At 45.9% G+C, this 22,039-nt stretch overlaps 1 protein-coding gene across 2 annotated transcripts in view; it reads right to left on the bottom strand.

Moving 5' to 3' along the window:
* LOC119951190 (interferon-inducible GTPase 5-like) overlaps positions 1–22,039 on the bottom strand; it is a 54,751-nt gene that overhangs the window by 17,100 nt on the left and 15,612 nt on the right. Inside the window, exons 1-2 of one of the 2 annotated variants that reach the window (XM_038774217.1) lie at positions 20,686–20,955; positions 12,231–12,395 (exon numbers count right to left, since the gene is read on the bottom strand). In XM_038774217.1, the coding sequence (XP_038630145.1) occupies positions 12,231–12,250 (20 nt within the window). In that variant the 5' untranslated portion in view covers positions 12,251–12,395; positions 20,686–20,955. Of the gene's footprint in view, positions 1–12,230; positions 12,396–20,685; positions 20,956–22,039 lie in introns of those variants that run through there. The other variant, XM_038774216.1, reaches the window with a different exon arrangement.

Raw genomic sequence — 22,039 nt, forward strand, 5'->3', positions numbered from 1 at the left:
CTGTCAGAAAATATAGCAGCATATAGATTGATTGGAGAGTTGGGCGGCGAAATGGCAGATGGAGTTAAATCTAGGCAAATGCGAGGTGATGCATTTTGGAAGATCCAATTCCAGAGCGGACTATACGGTAAATGAAAAAGCCCTGGGGAAAATTGATGTACAGAGAGATCTGGGTGTTCAGGTCCATTGTACCCTGAAGGTGTCTACGCAGGTCGATAGAGTGGTCAAGAAGGCATACAGCATGCTTGCCTTCATCGGACGGGGTATTGAGTACAAGAGTCAGCAGGTCATGTTACAGTTGTATAGGACTTTGGTTTGGCCACATTTGGAATACTGCGAACAGTTCTGATTGCCACATTCCCAAAAGGATGTGGATGCTTTGGAGAGGGTACAGAAGAGGTTCACTAGGATGTTGCCTGCTATGGAGGGCGCTAGTTATGAAGAGAGGTTGAGTATATTAGGATTATTTTCATTAGAAAGACGGAGGTTGAGGGGGGACCTCATTGAGGTCTACAAAATCATGAGAGGTATAGACAGGGTGGATAGCAAGATGCTTTTTCCCAGAGTGGGGGACTCAATTACTAGGGGTCACAAGTTCAAGGTGAGAGGGGAAAAGTTTCAGGGAGATATACCTGGAAAGTTAATTATGCAGAGGGTGGTGGGTGCCTGGAACAATTTGCCGGTGAAGGTGGTAGAGGCGTGCACGATAGCATCATTTAAGATGTATCTCGACAGACACATGAACGGACAGGAAGCAGAGGGATACAGATCCTTAGAAAATAGGCGACAGTTTTAGATAGAGGATCTGGATCGGCACAGGCTTGGAGGGCGAAGGGCCTGTTCCTGTGACTGGTTAACCAACAGAAGGCAGAGAGTCGGGATAAATGGGTCTTTTTTTGGTTGGCAAGGTGTAACTACTGGAGTGCCACAGGGTTCGGTCCTTGGGCTCCACTATTTACAATATATATTCATGACTTGGATGTCGGGATAGAAGGTACTGTAGCCACATTTGCACTAAAACAGGTGGGAAAAAAAGTTGCAATTAAGAAATAAGAAATTTACAAATGGATATGGAGAGGTTAGGTGAGTGGGCCAAAATTTGGCAGACAGAGTTTAACATAGATAAATGTGAGTTTATTAATTTTGGGCGGAGAAATAAAAAGGCAACTTATCATCTAATTGGTGTTTCAGTGCAGAGGGTTTTGGGTGTCCTCGTGAATGATTCACAGAAAATAGCATGGCAGTGCAGCAGGGAATAAGAAAGCAAATGGAATTTTGTATTTATTTCCAAACAGGTAGAACATAAAAGTAGGGTAGTGTTGTTGCAGCTGTACAGGGTATTGGTGAGACCATACCTGGAATATGTTGGACAGTTTTGGTTCCCTTATTTGAGAAGGGATATAGTAGCTGCTCTAACTCCAATAGGAGGTCCCAGGATCAGGACTATATGATTTGCTGTGACGTCCCGGAATATGAACTTCCCCTTTAAGACAGGCCTTCCTCTTTAAGAGGGTGGGGTTTCCCCTCGCTACAGGTTAAGGAAGGAGACCCTTGGGGGGGTGGAGAAGTATTGTAAGTGCATCAAAATAAACCTTGTTCTGTAATTTCTACTTCCGTTTATGTGTTCTGCCTACCACGGATTCAACACTGGCGACAAGAATTCAGTGGAGTTGTGTTGACACTAGTTGCTACTCATCTGGCCCACCTCGTTTAGGCTTCGGCAGGCCCCACTACTGACCACCGGAATGTCACGCACAGGAAAGCTGGAACATTTTGATGCAGGAACAGACGACTTGGGGCAATATGTCGAACGCATGGACTATATTTTTGAACAAATGCACTGGCGATGCACGAAAAACTGTGATATTACTGATGGCTTGAGGATGGCTACAGTGTGACAAAGAGCTGCCCTGGTAACACTGGTGGGGGACAATTCTACCCGAAACCACTTCTCATTTTCTGCCATTTCTGGCACACGGCTGCTCAAGCCCAAGCCAAGTCTATGAGTGACTTCCTGGCCCGTCTCCAAAAACTGGCTGAGACGATATTTCGGAGTAACACTAAATGAGATACTTGGGTATGGTTTGGTGTGTGGACACCGTGATGCAGCCACGCAAAGGAAATGACTAGCTGAGGCCCACCTGGACTTGCAACGCGCAGTGGCAACCGCTATCACTAGCGAAAGCGCCGAACGAGGGGTCCAGGAACTCCGGGATCTGACAGTGCTCAGTCTGGGACACAATCACAAGCACCTATCACACCAGGCTAGACCTGAGGAGGATGGCATCTGAAAACTGGACACGTACAGGAGGAAGACGGAACGGCGTAATAAAGACCGGTAATGCCGCTGGACGATTTCCCTTGACAGGAGGAACAGGAATATGACCACCACCCAGCGTAGGCTGCAACAGGCTGTAGAAACCAGAGAGACAGGACACCCACGAGGATCTACACTCCTGCCGACCCACGAGGTGCGACCACCCCCCATGTGACAGGACTTGCTATCTGGAAGATGCAGACAACACCTACCAGCAGTTACACTGTGTGGCCCTGTCAAGTGTAGCGTCAATCCAGATCTCACTGTGGATTAATGGACACCCAATCTGCATGGAACCCGACACTGAGGCAGCAGTGTTGGTAGTCTGTCACCGTATGTTCGACCGCATTCAGTCTGGCCTTCAATCGCTGACCCTGTTGGCCACTTATACGAGTAATGGAGAACATCCTGCGAGACCAGCCCCGTGTGGCAGTATATTATGATGACCTTATCATGTGCCCATCCGACTAGGAGCATGAACAAAACCTGGTCAGGGTGCTTTTTGAGGATGTGGAGTCCACCTCCAGCGGGAGAAATGTGTGCTCAATGCCGCCAAAGTAACGTACCTTGGCTACCACGTAGACCGCAATGGCTTGCACCTGGTCAACATTCTTGAAGCGAAGGCGATGGGACATTCAGATCTGTCATCCATTTCATGGGCCCGCACATCCCCGCCGCCGTAAGGAGAAGGTTGCAGGTCAATAGGACTGACAGGGATGAGTCAGGGTGGGTTAGCAGTCTTGACGAGGAGAGTTGTTTTCTCACCTCGACAAAAGCCGCTTGCAGTTCCCGGCCCCACTCCAAGTGTTGCCCCTTCTTCAACAGACGGCGAAGGGGCTAAAGTGGTGGCCAGGTTTGGGAGGAACTTGCCATAGCATTTTACCATTCCCAGGAATGAACGGAGTTCCACTGGGCCACTGAATGCAAGCGGTATGCCCAGATCGAGAAAGAGGGTTTGACTGCCATATTCAGGGTCAAGAAATTGCATCAATATGTCTACGGGTATCGCTTCACTGTTCTCCGGACGACAAGCCCCTTCTAGGGCTCTTCAAGGAGAATCGGGCGATTTCCCCCCCCCATTGCTTCCACCCCCATCCAGCGATGGGCATTGCTGCTCACAGCGTGTGACTGTGTGTTGGAGCACCGCTGCAGGGCCAAGATTCACCACACCGACGCGTTAGGTCATCTGCCCCTGCCACCTACGCCAGCGAGGCCATTGCCGTCCTCCATTTTAGAGACTCGCTACCAGTCACGGAATCCCGGATCCGCGGATGGACCCAGCTATCTCACACCCATCCCATGATGCAGTATGGGGCTCAGCACTGGGCTGTACTGCAGGATCTAAAGGCCTACGCACAAAGATGCAGGAGTTCAGCACAGAGGATGGTGTGTTCCTTTCGTGGACTCACATGGTGGTCCTCGAACATGCACGCAGCCCACTCCTGTCGGACCACCAGAATGGTCACTCCGGTATGTTCAAAATGAAAATGGTGGCCCTGCATTGATGCAGACATCAAGCGGGTGGTCCAGCGCTGTGTCCAATGACAGACACACCGGATGTTGTCTCCTGCAGCCCCACTCCATGGGAATGGCCAGGTCTTCCGTGATTGCCCCTCCATATGGACTTTGCAGGCCCCTTTCAGAGGGCCATGTTCCTCATCATCGTCGATGCCATCCAAAGTAGATGGAGGTCCTCAAGGAACAGGGGACGATGGGATGATGGCCGAGATCACCAGAGAGAAACTGCGGCACATTTTCAGCATACAAGGCATACCAGAGGTGGTCATTTTGGACAATGGTACAGCGTTTACGAGTGTGGAATTTTCGGCATGCATGTATGCCACCGGGATCCATGAGTACCCTCTCATACCAACCAGCTTTGAATGGGTTGGCCGAGCGGGCAGTCCAAACCGTAAAGCACGGCATGGAAAACCAAACATCGGGATCCTGGGAGACCCACGTAGCAAGGTTCATATTCTGGTACCGATTCTGCCGGTTGCCGAGGATTCCGCAGTTATTTTTGAGGACAGCAAGAGGACGAAGAATCTCCTAGCTTCGACTTGGAAACCGAGATGGGCATTTTGCCCCCACTAGAGGTGCTAGTTGTGGCTCCTGCGGTCATGCTGGCATTGCCACCGCCGCCCAGACGATTGTCACGTAAACGGCAATCCCCGGTCCAATAAATGCCTCCTGACGCCGCGAGGTTGACGTCTGCTCTGCCTTCACAGGCAAAATGGTCGAAAGGCCCAGAGTACTTACCCATGGATGGGGATGTTACCCCACTTGTAGCGGGCAGGTGGAGCATTAACGCCGCAATGGAGGCCACTGGATCATGACTATACAATTCCCTGTGACCTCCCCAGAATGTGAACTTCCCCTTAAAGACAGGCAGGCTTTCCCCTTTGAGGGATGGGGTTTCACAGTTATAAGGAGAGCCCCAGTTATATAAAATCCCCGGCCTAGCTGCAGGTTGGGGAAGGAGACCCTTAGATGAGTGGAGGAGCATTGTAAGTGTATTGAAATAAGACGTGTTTTTGTAATTTCTATAATTTCTACTTCTATCTATGTGCCCTGTCAACCATCGATTCAACAGGAGCATTAGGGGCCGTGGAGGTTCACTCAATTGATTGCAGAGATAAGGGGTTTGTCTTGTGAAGAGAGTGTGAGCAATTTAAGGCCAACACTCCCTTGAGTTTGGAATAATGAGTGGAGAACTAATTGAGGTAAATAAGATGATAAAGGGTATTGGCAAAGTTGATGAGCAGATGCTTCCTCTTGTGGGGCAATTTGGAACGAGAGGTCATAGTTTTAGGATACGTGGTAGCAGATTTTAAAAAAGAGATGAGGTGAAATTACTTTTGATTTCACTGGAGTGCTGACTTTGGGCTGCATTAGCGTGCTAAAGTGAAAGTTCGGTGTCTGAGGGATATTAAGGGTCCATTTCTATCTTTCTTTTATTTCGTAAATTAACTTAAAAGTTGCTGTTTGCATGAGAAGAAGGTTAGTTTCAAACCAACTTTAAATAGAGTTTACTCAGGCTCTACTTAAATTTGCAACTTGTTAATTAGTTAATTAGATAACTAGATTACACCAGTTATCAGAGGCTCTAGAGTCAGACAGAATACAAGTGAGCCACCTTACAGTGCTGATTTCATTTGCTCTGGACTGTTGACTTTGGACTGTATTAGAGTGCTAAAGTGGGAGTTTGGTGACTGAGGGATATTAATGGTTCATTTGTATCTTGTCTAGTCTTTATTTTATTTAGTAAATTAACTTAAATGGTGCAATTGACATGGAATAAGGATATTTAAACCAGCTTTAAACAGTTTACTCAGGCTCTACTTGCAGCTGCAACTTATAAATAAGCTAATTAGATAACTATATTAAGCCTGTTTTCAGTGGCTAGAGTCAGACAGAATAAAAGTGAGCTATCTTCCGGTGCTGACTTTGGTCTGCATTAGAGTGCTAAAGTGGGAACTCGGTGACAGAGGGGGGTTTGGTGAGGAGGGAGCAAGGTGCTCCTTTCATTTCCTACATTTCACCAAAGAACATGAGGGGGTCCAGGAGTTTAAAAATCTTGCAGCTGACTGGGAGCAAAGTCAAGGACTGAGTTCCAGGTGGTTCACAGGGCAGAATCTCAGCTACATTCTGCAAGGTAAGAGTTGGTTTTTTTTTAGCAATGATGTGGAGATGCCGCCGTTGGGCTCGGGTGAGCACAGTAAGAAGTCTTATAAAACCAGGTTAAAGTCCAACAGGTTTGTTTCAAATACGAACTTTCAGAGCACTGCTCCTTCCTCAGGTGAATGAGGAACTCATGAGGATCTCATTCACCTGAGGAAGGGGCAGTGCTCCGAAAGCTCGTGTTTGAAACAAACCTGTTGGACTTTAACCTGGTGTTATAAGACTTCTTACTGTTTTTTTAGCGAGGCAGCAAGCAATAATTGTATTATTCAGCAGAATCACCAATTTTACTTGAGAGCGTAGCAGCAGTAGTTTTTTTCAGGGCATAACCGGTGTTTAGTTGTTAATTCTTTCCTTTTAAATCTCTTTGGGAATTCAGATCAGAGGGGATGGCAGTTAAGGCAGTTGCATGCTCCTCCTGTAGGATGTGGGAGGTCAGTGATACAACTAGTGGCCCCACTAACTACACCTGCGGGAAGTGCACCCAACTCCAGCTCCTCGGAGACTGCGTTTAGGAACTGGAGCTGGAGCTGGAGCTGGATGAACTTCGGATCATCCGGGAGCCAGAGGGGGTGATAGAGAGGAGTCAAAGGGAGGTAGCCACACCCAAGGTTCAGGACAAGAGTAGCTGGGTTACAGTCAGGGAAAGGGAACAGACAAACAGTGCAGGGATCCCCTGTGGCTGTTCCCCTTTGGATGCTGTTGGGGGGGAACATGCTAGGGGAAGGTTTTGGTGGCCATGTCTCTGTCACTGAGCCTGGTTCTGTGGCTCAGAATGGAAGGGGGGAGAATGGAAAAGTGATAGTGATAGGAGACTGAATGGTTAGGGGAACGGATAGGAGATTCTGTGGTCGCGAACGAAGGTATGTTACCTCCTGGGTGCCAGGGTCAGGGATGTCTCGGATCGGGTCTCCAGGCTTCTTAAGGGGGAGGGGGAGCAAACAGAAGTTGTGGTGTACATAGGCACCAATGACATAGCTAAGAAACGGGATTAGGATCTAAAATGTTATTTTAGGGAGTTGGGTTGGAAGCTAAAGAGCAGAATGAGCAGAGTTGTGATCTCAGGATTGCTACCAGTGCTACTAGTGAGGCAAGGAACCGAGAGCGAGTGCAGCTGAACATGTGGCTACAGGGTTGGTGCAGGAGAGAAAACTTCAGATATATAGATCATTGGGATACCTTCTGGGGAAAGTGGGACCTGTACATGAAGGGCAGGTTGCACCTAAATGGGAAGGGCACCAATATCCTGGGCGGGAGCTTTGCCAGAGCTCCTTGGGAGGGTTTAAACTAGCTTAAACCAGAGCTACGGATCAGAGGATAGGGTAGCTGTTGAACAAGCAGAAATAGTATGCAGTGAGTCTGTGAGGAAGGATAGTTAGTTGATAGGGCAAAGTTGCACTTAGTGGAATGGCTTCAAGTGTGTCTGTTTTAATGCAAGGAGTGTCAGGAATAAGGGAGATGATCTTAGAGCATGGATCAGTAATTGGAACTACGATGTTGTGGCCATGACGGAGACGTGGATTTCACAGGGGCAGGAATGGTTGTTAGGTGTCCTGGGGTTTAGATGTTTTAAGAAGAATAGGGAGGGAGGTAAAAGAGGAGGGGGAGTGGCACTGTTAATTAGAGAGTGCATCACAGCTGCAGAAAAAGAGGTAAACGAGGAGGGTTTGTCTACTGAGTCAGTATGGGTGGAAGTCAGAAACAAGAAAGGAGTAGTCACTTTATTGGGAGTTTTCTACAGACCCCCCAATAGCAGCAGAGAGGTGGAGGAACAGATTGGGAAGCAGGTCTTGGAAAGGAGCAGAAATAATAGAGTTGTTGTCATGGGTGACTTCAACTTTCCTAAAATTAACTGGAACCTCCTGAGTGCACATGGTTTGGATGGAGCAGATTTTGTCAGGTGTGTCGATTTTGTCGGGGCCTCACGGTAGCATGGTGGTTAGCATCAATGCTTCACAGCTCCAGGGTCCCAGGTTCGATTCCCGGCTGGGTCACTGTCTGTGTGGAGTCTGCACGTCCTCCCTGTGTGTGGGTGGGTTTCCTCCGGGTGCTCCGGTTTCCTCCCACAGTCCAAAGATGTGCGGGTTAGGTGGATTGGCCATGCTAAATTGCCCGTAGTGTAAGGTTAATAAGGGGATTGTTGGGTTACGGGTATACGGGTTACGTGGGTTTAAAGTAGGGTGATCATTGTTCGGCACAACATTGAGGGCCGAAGGGCCTGTTCTGTGCTGTACTGTTCTATGTTCTATGTTCTATGTACAGGAAGCATTCCTGACTCAATATGTAGATAGGCCGACTGGGGGGAGGCCATATTGGATTTGGGATTTGGCAACGTACTAGGCTCGGTGTAAGGGCCTGGATTCTCCATTTTGGAGACGAAGTCCCCAGGCCGGAATGAAAACGGCGGTCTTTTCCGCCAGGAAAACCGGTGTGAAAAGGCCACCAATTCCCCATTTTGCTGGGGGCTAGCAGGGAGGCAGCTTGAGCTCGCAGCTCCAGCTGCTGGTGCGGCCTCCGGACTTCCGGCTCAGAGGCCGCCCATGTGCATGGCGGCGGCCTGAAACGGCCGTGCTGTGGACTCAGCCCGTGAACCTGGACCACCAGAATAATGCACCCCATCGGCCTGAGTCCGCAGCCACAATGCGAGCTTCCCGGACGGTGAACCCACGCCGATGGAAATCTGGCTGGTCGGGGACGGAGCATTGCATGGCGGGCCTCAGGCAATGGCCTGAGGCAGAGGATAATTGCCACTTTTCAGGGAGCAGAGAATTCAAAAACCGGCATGACTCCCGATTTTGGCGCCAAAACGGATTGTCTGCCCCATCGACGAACGAAATTTTGGCATCGGGGAGCAGAGAATCCTGACCATTTCTCGATGGGAGAGCATTTTGGTGAAAGTGACCATTGCCATCATGGCAAGGGATAGGAACAGACAGTATGGGAAGGTATTTAATTGGGGGAGGGGAAATTATACTGCTATTAGACAGGAGCTGAGGAGCATAAATTGGGAACAGTTGTTCTCCGGGAAATGCACAATAGTAATGTGGGCGTTGTTTAAGGAGCACTTGCTGCGAGTGCTGAATAGTTTTGTCCCATTGAGACGAGGAAGGAATGGTAAGGTGAAGGAGCCTTTGATGACAAGAGAAGTGGCGCTTCTAGTAAAGAGGAAGAAGGAAGCTTACGGAAGGTTGAGGAAGCAAGGATCTAGCCCGGATCTCGAGCGTTACAAGGTACACACAAAAATGGACTTAGGTGAGCTAGAAGGAGGCATGAAAAAGCCCTGGTGGGAAGGATTAGGGAAAACCCCAAGGCATTCTACACTTATGTGTAGAGGGAAGCACGGTAGCATTGTGGATAGCACAATCGCTTCACAGCTCCAGGGTCCCAGGTTCGATTCCGGCTTGGGTCACTGTCTGTGCGGAGTCTGCACATACTCCTCGTATGTACGTGGGTTTCCTCCGGGTGCTCCGGTTTCCTCCCACAGTCCAAAGATGTGCAAGTTAGGTGGATTGGACATGATAAATTGCCCTTAGTGTCCAAAATTGCCCTTAGTGTTGGGTGGGGTTACTGGGTTATGGGGATAGGGTGGAGGTGTTAATCTTGGGTGGGGTGCTCTTTCCAGGACCCGGTGCAGACTCGATGGGCCGAATGGCCTCCTTCTGCACTGTAAATTCTATCATCTATGAAATAAGAGGATGATCAGAGTGAAGTCGGGCCAATCAGGGATAGTGGAGGGAAGTTCCTCGAGTCTGAGGAGGTGGGGGAGGCCCAAAATGAATATTTTGCTTCAGTATTCACTAGAGAGAGGGACCTTGTTGCTCGTGATAACAGCGAGAACCAGGTTAATAAGCTCAAACAGGTTGATATTGCTGGAAATTTTGAAAAGCATCAGAATAGATAAGTCCCCTGGACCAGACGAGATATACCGAAGATTGCTATGGGATGCGAGGGAGGAGATTGCTGCGCCGTTAGCAATGATCTTTGCGTCTTCACTCTCCACTGGAGTAGTACCGGATGATTGGAGGGAGGCGAATGTTGTTTCCCTGTTCAAGAAAGGGAATAGGGAAATCCCTGGGAATTATAGAGCAGTCAGTCTTATGTCTGTGGTGAGCAAAATACTGGAAAGATCCTGAGAGATAGGATTTATGATTATTTCGAAACACACAGTTTGATTGAAGATAGTCAGCATGACTTTGTGAGGGTCATTCCTCACAAGCCTCATTGAACTCTTTGAGGACATGACGAGACACATTGATGAAAGTCGGGAAGTGGATGTGGTGTATATGAATTTCAGTAGGGCATTTGATAAGGTTCCCCATGGTAGGTTCTTTCAGAAAGTCATGGGGCATGGGATACAGGGAAATTTGGCTGTCTGGTTACAGAATTGGCTGTCCGAAAGAAGACAGCGAGTAGTAGTGGATGGAAAGTATTCCACCTGGATGTCGTGAACAGTGGTGTCCTGCAGGGATCTGTTCTGGGACCTCTGTTCTTTGTAATTTTTATAAATGACTTGGATGAGGAAGTGAGTTTGCCGATGACATGAATGTTGGTGGAGTTAAAGAAAGTATCGCGGGCCGTTGCAGGTTACAACAGGGCATTGACAGGATGCAGAGCTGGGCTAAGAAGTGGCAGATGGAGTTCAACCTAGATAGATGTGAAGTGATTCATGTTGGAAGGTTGAATTTGAATGCTGAATACGGGGTTAAAGGCAGGATTCTTGGAAGGGTGGAGGAACAGAGGGATTTTGGGGTCCACGTACATAGATCCCTCAAAGTTGCTACCCAGGTTGATAGGGTTGTTAAGAAGACGTATGGTGTGTTGGCTTTCATTGACAGGGGGATTGAACAAGGTTTTGCTGCAGTTTTATAAAACCCTAGTTTGGCCACACTTGGAATATTGTGTCCAGTTCTGGTCGCCTCAGGAAGGATGCTTTGGAGAGGGTGCAGAGAGGATTTACCAGGTTGTTGCCTGGACTGGGGGGCATGTCTTGTGTAGAAAGGTTGAGGGAGCTAGGGCTTTTCTCACTGGAGCAAAGAATGCAGAGAGGTGACTTGATAGAGGTGTACAAGGGGATGAGAGGCATGGCTAGAGTGATTAGCCAGAGACTTTCCCCAGGGCAGAAATGTCTGTCATGAGGGGCCATAATTTTAAGGTAATTGGAGGATGGTATAGAGGAGATGTCAGAGGTAGGTTCTTTACACAGAGAGTGGTGGGTGCGTGGAATGCACTGCCAGTGGAGGTGGGGGTTTCAGGTGTCAGGGACTTTTCAGCGACTCTTGGACAGGCACATGGACAGCAGTAAATTGAAGGTGTGTGGGTTTGGTTGATCTTAGATTAGGATAAATGGTCGGCACAACATCGTTGGTGAAATTGTCTGTGCTGTGCTGTACTATTCTATGTTCTATGTATTACTCTCAAAGGGTCGTGAACTTGTGAAATTCACTGCCCCGGTGTGTGGTGGATGCTGGGACATTGAGTAAATTTGAGGAGATAAACATAGAACATAGAACAGTACAGCACAGAACAGGCCCTTCGGCCCTCAATGTTGTGCCGAGCCATGATCACCCTACTCAAACCCACATATCCACCCTATACCCGTAACCCAACAACCCCCCCCCCTTAACCTTACTTTTATTAGGACACTATGGGCAATTTAGCATGGCCAATCCACCTAACCCGCACATCTTTGGACTGTGGGAGGAAACCGGAGCACCCGGAGGAAACCCACGCACACAGGGGGAGGACGTGCAGACTCCACACAGACAGTGACCCAGCCGGGAATCGAACCTGGGACCCTGGAGCTGTGAAGCATTTATGCTAACCACCATGCTACCCTGCTGCAATAAACAGATAGCTAAAAATGGGTTAAAGGGTTATGGAGAATGGGCCAGAAAGTGGAGTTGATCCTAAGGAGAGAGCAACATGATTGTATTTAAATGGCAGAACAGGCTTGAGGGGCTGAATTGCCTGGTCCTGCTGCTAGTTCTTGGGAGAGATTATCTGCCCCGCCAGCCGGCACAGCGCACCTCTGCGAGCAGTGGGATCGTCCGTTCCCGTAGCCGGCCAATGGGGTTTCTGATTGTGGGACATTCCATGCTGTCGGGAAACGCGTGGGGGTGGGGGTGCTGCCGGCGGAGAATCCTACAGCTTGTGTCCTTGTGTATTGCAATGACAGGTTGTGCTGTAATAGAAGGAACTGAAGAGACACACAATGAAGATTTTCTGGACCAACCTGGAGCTTTCTCCTCCCATCCTGCTTTTCTGTCTGTCGCTGCTTTCCCCGTGTGACTGCCCAGCGATTCCAGAGCTTCCTCCTCAGAAAGGGGGAGAGGACAGAGGCTTGTAGCTCCTTCCCCGCCGTCACTTCTCTGTCTTTGGTACTGTTGGGTTTTCTCCTCTGTGAGAAAAGTAGAGAATGTGAGTGGCAGCATTTTATTTACAAGACTGGTGAGAGGAACCATCCTTAATCAGGCTGTGAATAGGAGTAAGAAGGTAGAAAATCCCAAATAGAACTTTTTCCATCTTCACTAAGTTGGTCTGTGAGGGCAGGAATGGGATGTGAAGGCTCTCGTTTTCCTCCCTCTATATTTCGGGGAAGTAGCACCTGATGTCGATCATAGAGGGCAGGCTGAGTGGAAATGGAAATGTGCTTTTACATTTGATCTGGTTTAAGTCGCAGTTCAACTGTCACCACTGCAGGTGACTGTTGTGTTCTGTGGTGCCACTATTGACAAGGATACACACACAACACAGTTCAACTAACATGATGATTTCACAGTAATGTCATTGCAGTGTTAATGTCAGCCCACGTGTGACAATAAAGATCATTATATTATTATTATTACAAAGAATCAGTCTGGGTGAAGCTAAGAAGCAACAAGCGGCAGAAAGCATTAGTGGGAGTTGTCCAAATAGTGGTAAGGTAGGGGATGGCATTAAACAGGAAATTCAAACTGCATATAACAGAGGTGCTACAGTAATGGTGGGTGATTGGGCAAACCAAATTAGCAACAATATTGTGGCAAATTTTTCAGAGATGATTTTTTTAGACCAGTAGGTTGAGGAACCAACTCAGGAGTAGGCTATCCTAGATTTGCGATAATGCATTAAGAAGGGGTTAATTCATAATTTTGTTCTGTGGGCTCCTTTGGGAAAAAGTGACCATAACATGGATAGAATTCTTCATTTGCCTGGGCAACACCTTGGCACAGTGGTTAGCACTGCTGCCTCCCAGTGCTAGGGACACAAATTCAGTTCTGGCCCTGGGTGACTGTCTGTGGAGTTGGCACATTCTCCCCATGTCTCCGTGGGTTTCCTCCGGGTGCTCCAGTTTCCTCCCACAGTCCAAAGATATGTAGGTTAGTTGGATTGACCATGCTAAAACTGCCCATTAGTGTCCAAACAGGTGCGGGTTAGGTGGGGTTACGGGGATTGTGTGGGGAAGTGGGTCTGGCTGTGGTGCTCCAAAATGGCCTCCTTCTGCACTGTGGGGATTCTGTGCAAAAAGTGAAGAAGTCTGATCTGAAACTAGAATCCTAAAACTAAACAAAGTAAATTTAAGAAGGTGTAAGGAATGTGTTGGCTACAATGGATTGGGAAACCTCATGAAAAACAGGACAGTAGATAGGCAGTGGCTACTATTTAAGTAATGAATGTATGCATTGTGTCATGTGGGAGTACCTTTAAGAACTGGGTGTTTATAAATGGATGTGTATATAAATATCTGTAGTGAGAGTACCTTTAAGAAATGGGTGTTTACTACTGCAGTGATGTCAGAGAGTGGGTGGAGCTGGGCTGTCTGTCAGCTTTTTTTCTTTCATTTTAGGCTGTTTGCTGCAGGGTGGGTTTTAGTTTCATTTTCAGTGTTTGAGCTGAAGCCAGACAGAGCAGGTGTACTATTGATCTCTCTTCCATGAAAAGACTATCTCTTGATCATTTGGTGAATTCAGAAATATAAATGTTCTCAGTAGTGAATGTAAACCTGATGTGCTTCTCTTAAAAGGTGTTTCTTTTGTCTTCTGGATGTTGTTTGGGAAGTTATTAATGATTACTTAGTGTTGTATTCTTTGGGGGTTGTATTTGAATTGATGGTTGCTAAGATGTTCACTGTATGTTTTAAAAGGTTAACTTGAGTTCATAGAATAAACATTGTTTTGTTTAAAGAAATACTTTTCCATTTCTGCTGTACCACACCTGTAGAGTGGGCCATCTGCTCCCCATACCACAATCTATTAAAAGTTGTGGGTCAGGTGAACGCCATGATACATTTTGGGGTTCTCTAAACCCTGGCCCATAACAATTGTAATAATTGTACATTCCTTTCTTGTATAAAAGCACAAGAAAATCAGCACAACTAAGGCTAACAAAAGGTATTATGGATAGCATTAGATCCAAAGAGAAGTCATACAATGTTGCTAGAAGGCATACTGTTACACTTATCTTCTCCACCAATTGCAATGTCTGATGATTTGACTTCTCTTAAAACTACCATGCTGGCATATAATTGCTCTCGAGATCCAATTAATTAAATGGCAATTAAGTGAAAATAGTAACTAATATGGAAAGGATAATAAATAAATTCTAATTTTGACAAATAAAGGGCAATAGGAGTTAGTCTGTTTGGGTTGCTGAGCTGAGTTCAAAACCCTTTCACTGTGCGAAAGGAGATAAACTAAACATTCTCAGTTTACAATGTGACCATTTGAAACTAGTATATTTTATAGAAGTAATATTCATCTTTTTGTGTGTTATCAATACTGAGTAAATGCTAACTCAGGTAATCAGTACGTGAATATGTAAGATTGGTTGTTTTAATCCTGGGTATTGAACTACAAATAGTTTCACAATTAATGATCTTCTGTACAAGGATAAGGGCTGTATGTGTTCATGAGTGAGGTGATCTACAGGTGGGGAGATAATGTTAAATTTGGGGAGTGTCAATGAAGCAACAAAAGATGGTGGAATTCTTCAATCACTTAATCACCTCCAGTTAGGGAATGAGAGTCAAAACTTTGAAGGAAATAGCTTGGTTGGGACAATATTTGGAATTGGGATTTAAAGTGGAAATACACCCTTTATTGCCTGTCATGTTGCATTTTGTTATTATTGCTACTGTCGTCATTAGCAAATATCAAGCTTTACAATGATATGTTAAAAGATGGACAAATGGAAGTTTGATTTAAATATGGCATCGGTAATGAGACAGAGAAATTGGGTTTTAAATATGTAAATATGGAAATGAAGGCTTTGAATATTGTAAGGAAAGTATGTATCTCTAACTCAGTCTGGGAATAGAGTTGCCCAAATTAATGATCCCATGCGTTTACACTTATGGGATCACAAGGGGAAATGTGGTACTGGAAACGGACTGAGAAGACACAGGCCAGGAACAGAAACTGTCTCATGAACCCCTGGTTGGAAACGATACTGGCCATCTGCAAAAAGCACTCAAGTCAAAGCATAAACCTGTTATTGCGATATGGACTTTGATTACCCACTCCAAGTCTAAGAATGTGGAACAAACTTCCAGACACAGGTGATCAACTCTACAGCAGGACGAAGAACAGACAAAAGAAGCCATCAGACTCCATAATGAGCTGATGGCTGGTCAGACAAAGGGAGTTTCAGAGGACAATGGGTCTTGATTGAACCACCATCGATAAACAGGAGTATCCTGTCTTTCCCATTGACCAGTTGGGGGCTGGCTAGGACAATGGCCAGTGATGGGCGTATACATATGACTCAAACCAAGCTTCCCAGTATAAGAAAGCAGCATCAAACAGATAGAACATAGAACAGTACAGCACAGAACAGGCCCTTCGGCCCTCGATGTTGCGCCGAGCAACGATCACCCTACTCAAACCCACGCATCCACCCTATACCCGTAACCCAACAACCCCCCCCCCCCCCCCCCTAACCCTAACCCTACTTTTTAGGACACTACGGGAAATTTAGCATGGCCAATCCACCTAACCCGCACATCTTTGGACTGTGGGAGGAAACCGGAGCACCCGGTGGAAATCCACGCATACACGGGGAGGACGTGCAGACTCCACACTGACAGTGACCCAGCCGGGAATCGAACCTGGGACCCTGGAGCTGTGAAGCATTTATGCTAACCACCATGCTACCGTGCTGCCCTTAATCTTGAGCAATAACCTGGGAGTTGTCTAGGCTCAACCACTGCAAAAAGGTACCTGGGTTTAGAACCCTGAGAAGACATCCACATCGAGTGATCGAAGCCTGCCAGCCTCCTTTACTGTGTTGTTAAAACCCAAAGCTCAGCAGTGAGTCTGAGTCATATTTTGTTGAGTAATAGAATTGTGAATAAAATTGCATTATACTGTGAACCTGTTTTGTCCTTTGTTCATCTCGCAAATAAGGGCACCTGAGTAAAACATTTGAATAAGTAAACTTGTTGAATGCATCAGAGGATCAAAGGTACAACAGTACCATGCCTGAGGAGTGGGAGATATTCAGTATTCAGAAAAGGAGCACAAAAGGACGGCATGTGGCACAGTGGTTAGCACTAGGACTGCAGCACTGAGGACTGTAGCCACCGGAGTTGGCCATTCCCCGAATACAAAATGGAGGAACGCAAAGCATACAGGTTAAAATGGACAATGTTTGCAGCACCAGCAGGCTGCACCTAGCAGGAGTGGATTCTGTCTGCTAAGAAAGCAGACAGCACCGAAACGAACATTCCGCATACTAATGAGGCAATCACCAGGATAATTAGCATGTTAATGGAACGATTCCAGAGACAATGGACACAAATGGGGAAGCAGCTGCAACATTGTAAAGGATACCAGACACTCAGACACCAGCAGGGTTCGAAAACAAAGAGCCTGAAAGCCCGCCCAGTAGCTAAAGAAGAGCCTCAGTATTGGGGGGATTCAAACAATATCGATTGGGAAGAGACCCAATCGATTCCAAGCAGGTAAGGGAGTCCAAAGGGGCGCGGATCCCTGGGACTTATAAAAGACAGGTCCCACACATGGTTCAGTCTTCTTGTCCAGCCCTCCTCTCTCCTTGACCAGCCCTCCCTTGTGGACCAGCACCTCGACCAGCTTTTGCTCAGAAGACCTTGACGGAGAGAGAGAGAGGCTTGGGACAGCAGCCGCCAGCAAGTAAGTGTCTCACAACGATCGCTACCAGAGATAGACACTCCTGAACCCTTTTAACTTATACCAACCTGAAGTCTGCAGACCAGAGCAGAGCAAGAGGCCTTGTTCCCTAACCCGGCAGTTCCTTCAAGATAAGTATTAGTTTATTTAGCAGTAGGAATAGTTTAATCCTTTTAGCGTGTGCATGGGTAGCTATTATAATTGTATTATAATACAATTATAATAAACTCAGTTGTTTGAACTTACTAATTGGTGTATGGTTTTATTGCTTTGAACTTCGCCTTGAACTTGTGGCGGTATCTTAACGATACCAGGCGACTCCAGAGCTAAGTAAAGAAACAGAGCCCAATTGAGTGTTTTGCACACTCACCCAGAACGAGCAACAGGACCCGGGTTTGAATCCCGGCCCTGAGTCACTTTCCATGTGGAGTTTGCACATTCTCCCCATGTCTGCGTGGGTTTCACCCCCACAACTCAAAGATGTGCAGGTTAGGTGGATTGGCCACACTAAATTGTCCCTTAATTGGGAAAAAAAATAATTGGGTGTTCTAAATTTTATTTTTAAAAAAGACGACTTTAGGTCCACAGGAACCGGAGAGATATTATGGGAATGCTGATGAAAATGACAAGTAGCCAGAATGTTAAAATTCAACGAGTCCCACAGACACGGACATAGAAAATGATGGCAGAGGTTTGCAAACTTTAGAAGAGTGCAGGGTAATGATGGTTACCAATCATATTGTTCTGTAATGTGGCATGCTGATAATCGATACCAATCATACTTGGGTGGGATCATGGCGGACATTGAGAGTAGGAGTCCATGTTCTTGTGTGATCACGATCCCTGTCTGGGGGTTGTGGATACAAATTACCTGATAAAAGACCATCAGAGACCATGGGCTCTGGTCTAGTTGAAATGAAAATGGAGATGAAGGGTATCTGAGGCCTCAGTTTTCCAATGTAGAGATTAAGCCCGAATCATTGCTGGGAGTGGAAGCATGTGAAGCACCCAAATTAGTAAAAAGAGTACACAATACTGACTGTGCTGTAACCATGTAAAGTAGGTCAGTGGATTTAATCATGAAAGCGTTTCCAAAAATATTCCAAGGATTTAAAGTTTTGTCATTCACTTATCAGATCTAGTTACATGCAGCAAGGCGAATACCAGCTCCATTAAAGGATCAACTAAAAAATGAATTAAGAGAGAATGACCAATCTCGGGGTGTGTGGTGAATGTAACATGGTAATTCACACTGTATCTTTGTAAGCGCAGTAGCGTTATCCGACCACTAGGGGGAGTAGCTCTGGGAATGCTCAGGAGCTTGTACAGGGCTCCACCCTTGGCTCCGCACATGACTCCTCCCCCTTGTGCTGCTGTATAAATACCCTTGTCCAGAGTCAGCCTGCAGTTCACTGAGAGTTCATCAACGGGTAACAGGCTAGCTCTGTAGTAAGTAGATTAAAGCCTATATTCATATCGGAAAACACGTGTCTGGTGAATTGATGGTTCCATCAGGGTGATAAAATGAATTGAAGAACCAAAGGACTGGGTGAACTCCATGGTCTGCGTGAAGAAACAAAATAATGAACTGAGAATCTGCAAAGATCTCAATTTAAATATAAAGCGAGAATATTATCCAATTACGAAAAAAGAGACTACATATAAGATGTCAGCAGCGACATGCTTTAGCAAACTAGATGCATCGCAGGGTATTGAGCAACTCGAGTTGGATAAGGGGAGTACAAAGCTGTGCACCTTTAACACTCCATTCGGGCGATACTGTTTTCTCAGAATGCCATGTGGTATTATTTCAGCATCTAAAAATTTCCATAGAGCAATGGAACATATCGTAGAAGGAATTCCAGGAGTTAGAGTGCACGTAGACTATATTATTGTTTGGGGCTCAACAAAAGAAGAGCACGACGAAATGCTTATTAAAGTGCTGAAGAGCATCAAAAAGCATTGTCTGAAGTTAAATAAAACCAAATGCCAGTTTGGTGTTGAAAAATTCACATTCTTGGGAGACACACTTTCTGCTAGAGGTGTACAACCTGACCAAGAAAATAAAGAGTCCAACAGACAAAAAAAGGAGTCCTGAGGATGCTAGGTATGATAAATTTTGTGGGAAAATTTATTTTGGAGGAAAATTTATTCCGAACCTATCAGCAAAAACGACATGCTTGAGGGAAATAATCAAAAAGGATACTCTTTTCCAATGGCAGACATGAGAATGAGTGGCTAGTGCCACAGGAACCATTGACCTTACAAAGAAGATGAAAAATATCGATAGATGTGTCGAAAGATGGGCTGAGAGCAGTGTTATCGCAGCAAGACAATGATGAAAATTGCCTTCCAATTACCTATGCATCCAGGTCAGTGACTGACACAGAGCGTAGATATGCACAAATAGAAAAAGAATATTTGGGTTTGATAAATGGATTAAATAAATTCCATGATTATGTACATGGCCTACTGACATGCTGAGTTGAAACTGATCATAGACCACTTCTGGCGACAGTGAAGAAAAGTCTAAAAGAGATGTTACCAAGAATACAACGTATGATGATGAACTTAGAGATATGACTTCAAACTCATTTATATGTCAGGAAAACATCTTCTAGTAGTTGGTGCACTCTTTCTCGAGATACGGATATGTAGGGAGAACAACATACGAACGAGGATGTGCAAGTACACGTGAGTCTGGTGACAGAATCCCTTCCAGTGTGTGATGAGAAGTCAAAACTAATCAGAGATCATAGATATCATAGATTTTACAGTGCAGAAGGAGGCCATTCGGCCCATCGAGTCTGCACCGGCTCTTGGAAAAAGCACCCTACCCAAGGTCAACACCTCCACCTTATCCCCATAACCCAGTAACCCCACCAAACACTAAGGGCAATTTTGGACACTAATGGCAATTTATCATGGCCAATCCACCTAACCTGCACTTTGGACTGTGGGAGGAAACCGGAGCACCCAGAGGGAACCCATGCACACACGGGGAGGATGTGCAGACTTGACAGTGACCCAAGCCGGAATCGAACCTGGGACCCTGCAGCTGTGAAGCAATTGTGCTATCCACAAGGCTACCGTGCTGCCCTATACAAGATCAAACCAAGAAAGATGAAATGTTGCAGAGAATCATGAAATATTTCAGTGAGGGGTGGCCAGAACTAATCTGTTCCTAATATTATAACATTACAGCAGAGGTAAGTGCAGCCAATGGTTTTTTTGCTCAAGCATAGGATTGTCATAACACAATCTTCACAATCCATGATTCAAAGGAAGATTCATGAGGGACACTTAGGCATAGAAAAATACAAACAAAGAGCCAGAGAAACGGTATACTGTTGAGGCATCAATGAAGACATTGAGGTCATGATAAAAAAACTGTGCAACTTGTCAGAAATTTCAGGACAAACAACGAAAAGAACCCTGCAAATGCGTGAAATAATTCCAACTCCATGGCAGAAAGTGGGAATGGATCTTTTCTATCTGGCAGGATAAATGGATTATCTCCGTCACAATTGTTGATAAATCGACAGTTCAGAACAAGCTTACCATACATTCCACAGGAACCAAAGAGTCAAACTTGTGAAGAAGCTCGCATTTCAAAAAAAGGGGCAGAAGAGGTATTGTGATAAATCCACAGGATGTTAGCAAAGAATGACACAGGGTAGAAGATCCTGATAGAGGTGGAAGGTTGAAGTGTGCAAAATTAATACAACCATCAAGTCCTCAGTCATACACCATCATCACCGATGAAGGGTAAGTTCTACGAAGAAACGGCAGAGCCTTGCTGAAGGTTCAGCAACAACTTGTTTCAGAACCACCGGACAATGTAGAAAAGCAATCGCCGGATGACTGAACAAACGCTACCTCAGCACACAGAAACAGAGCAAGCCAAAAATCTGCAAAACACAGAAGGAAACATCTTCAGAAACAGTTGAAAAACAAGCAAACTCAAAAGTTCAACCAATGCTTAGAAGGTCAACAAGACACAGCAGAAAGCCAGACAGATTGTATTTGTGATGGACTGTAAACATTTAAATAATGGAAGCAGCATGCATATGATAGTGTTTATTAAATTCAAATATTGTATGTAAATGTTATATATTTCCAAAAGAAGGGGATGTGGCGACATGCAAAAGCAATCATGTAAATAATGATAGATAAAACCTCCAACCAGCAGGTGGCAGTAGGGCACAACCATGTGACACTGTTACCTCAGGGAGTCTGGAGATAGTGGTTGTAATGGATAGTCACATTTGTAGTAGCTCTTAGATAATTTATAATAAGTAAGTTTTCTAATGATTATCTAACCCTCGTTATTGTTCAACAATAAAAATTTTACTAGTCACGAACTAGACGTTCTCTAGTGCACTTATGCCAACCGGTCAACCACCAGGATGTAACAGTCCCTATCACTATATTTGAATTGTTTGACTGAAAAGACTGGTAATACCCATTCAACATGGCTGGGACACCCTTTCCTCAGTATTTGAGGGTTGGCTGATGTCTCAGGATATACAGATGTCTTTTTATACCCCTCTTCACACCCTTCTCGCAGATTCTGTGGTCTGTGTCCAATACTAGCATTGGGTGGGGGCAAGAAGATCCAATGAGGTGGCTGCTCCTATATTTGGAGGTTGTAAAACTGGATTTTGTACTTCCAGCTGCCAAGTATTGTCCGGGTCAGACCATGCCTCTGGCCCCCTGTTAAGTTGAGTTCCACCAAGTCTGCGCAGATCTCCCGTAACTGATTCTCTGGAGATATAAACAATGGTTGATTCTGAAACAATGATGTCTGTTAGCAGCTGGTCAGGTAGTTCTAGGCCTGTCTGGAGGAATACAGTCTGTTCCAGCTCTGCAGTTTGAAAATTAGGAAGCATGCCTATGTTTAAACTTGGATTCA

This window comes from Scyliorhinus canicula, chromosome 17 (genome assembly GCF_902713615.1).
Source record: "Scyliorhinus canicula chromosome 17, sScyCan1.1, whole genome shotgun sequence".
Taxonomy (NCBI): Eukaryota; Metazoa; Chordata; class Chondrichthyes; order Carcharhiniformes; family Scyliorhinidae; genus Scyliorhinus; species Scyliorhinus canicula.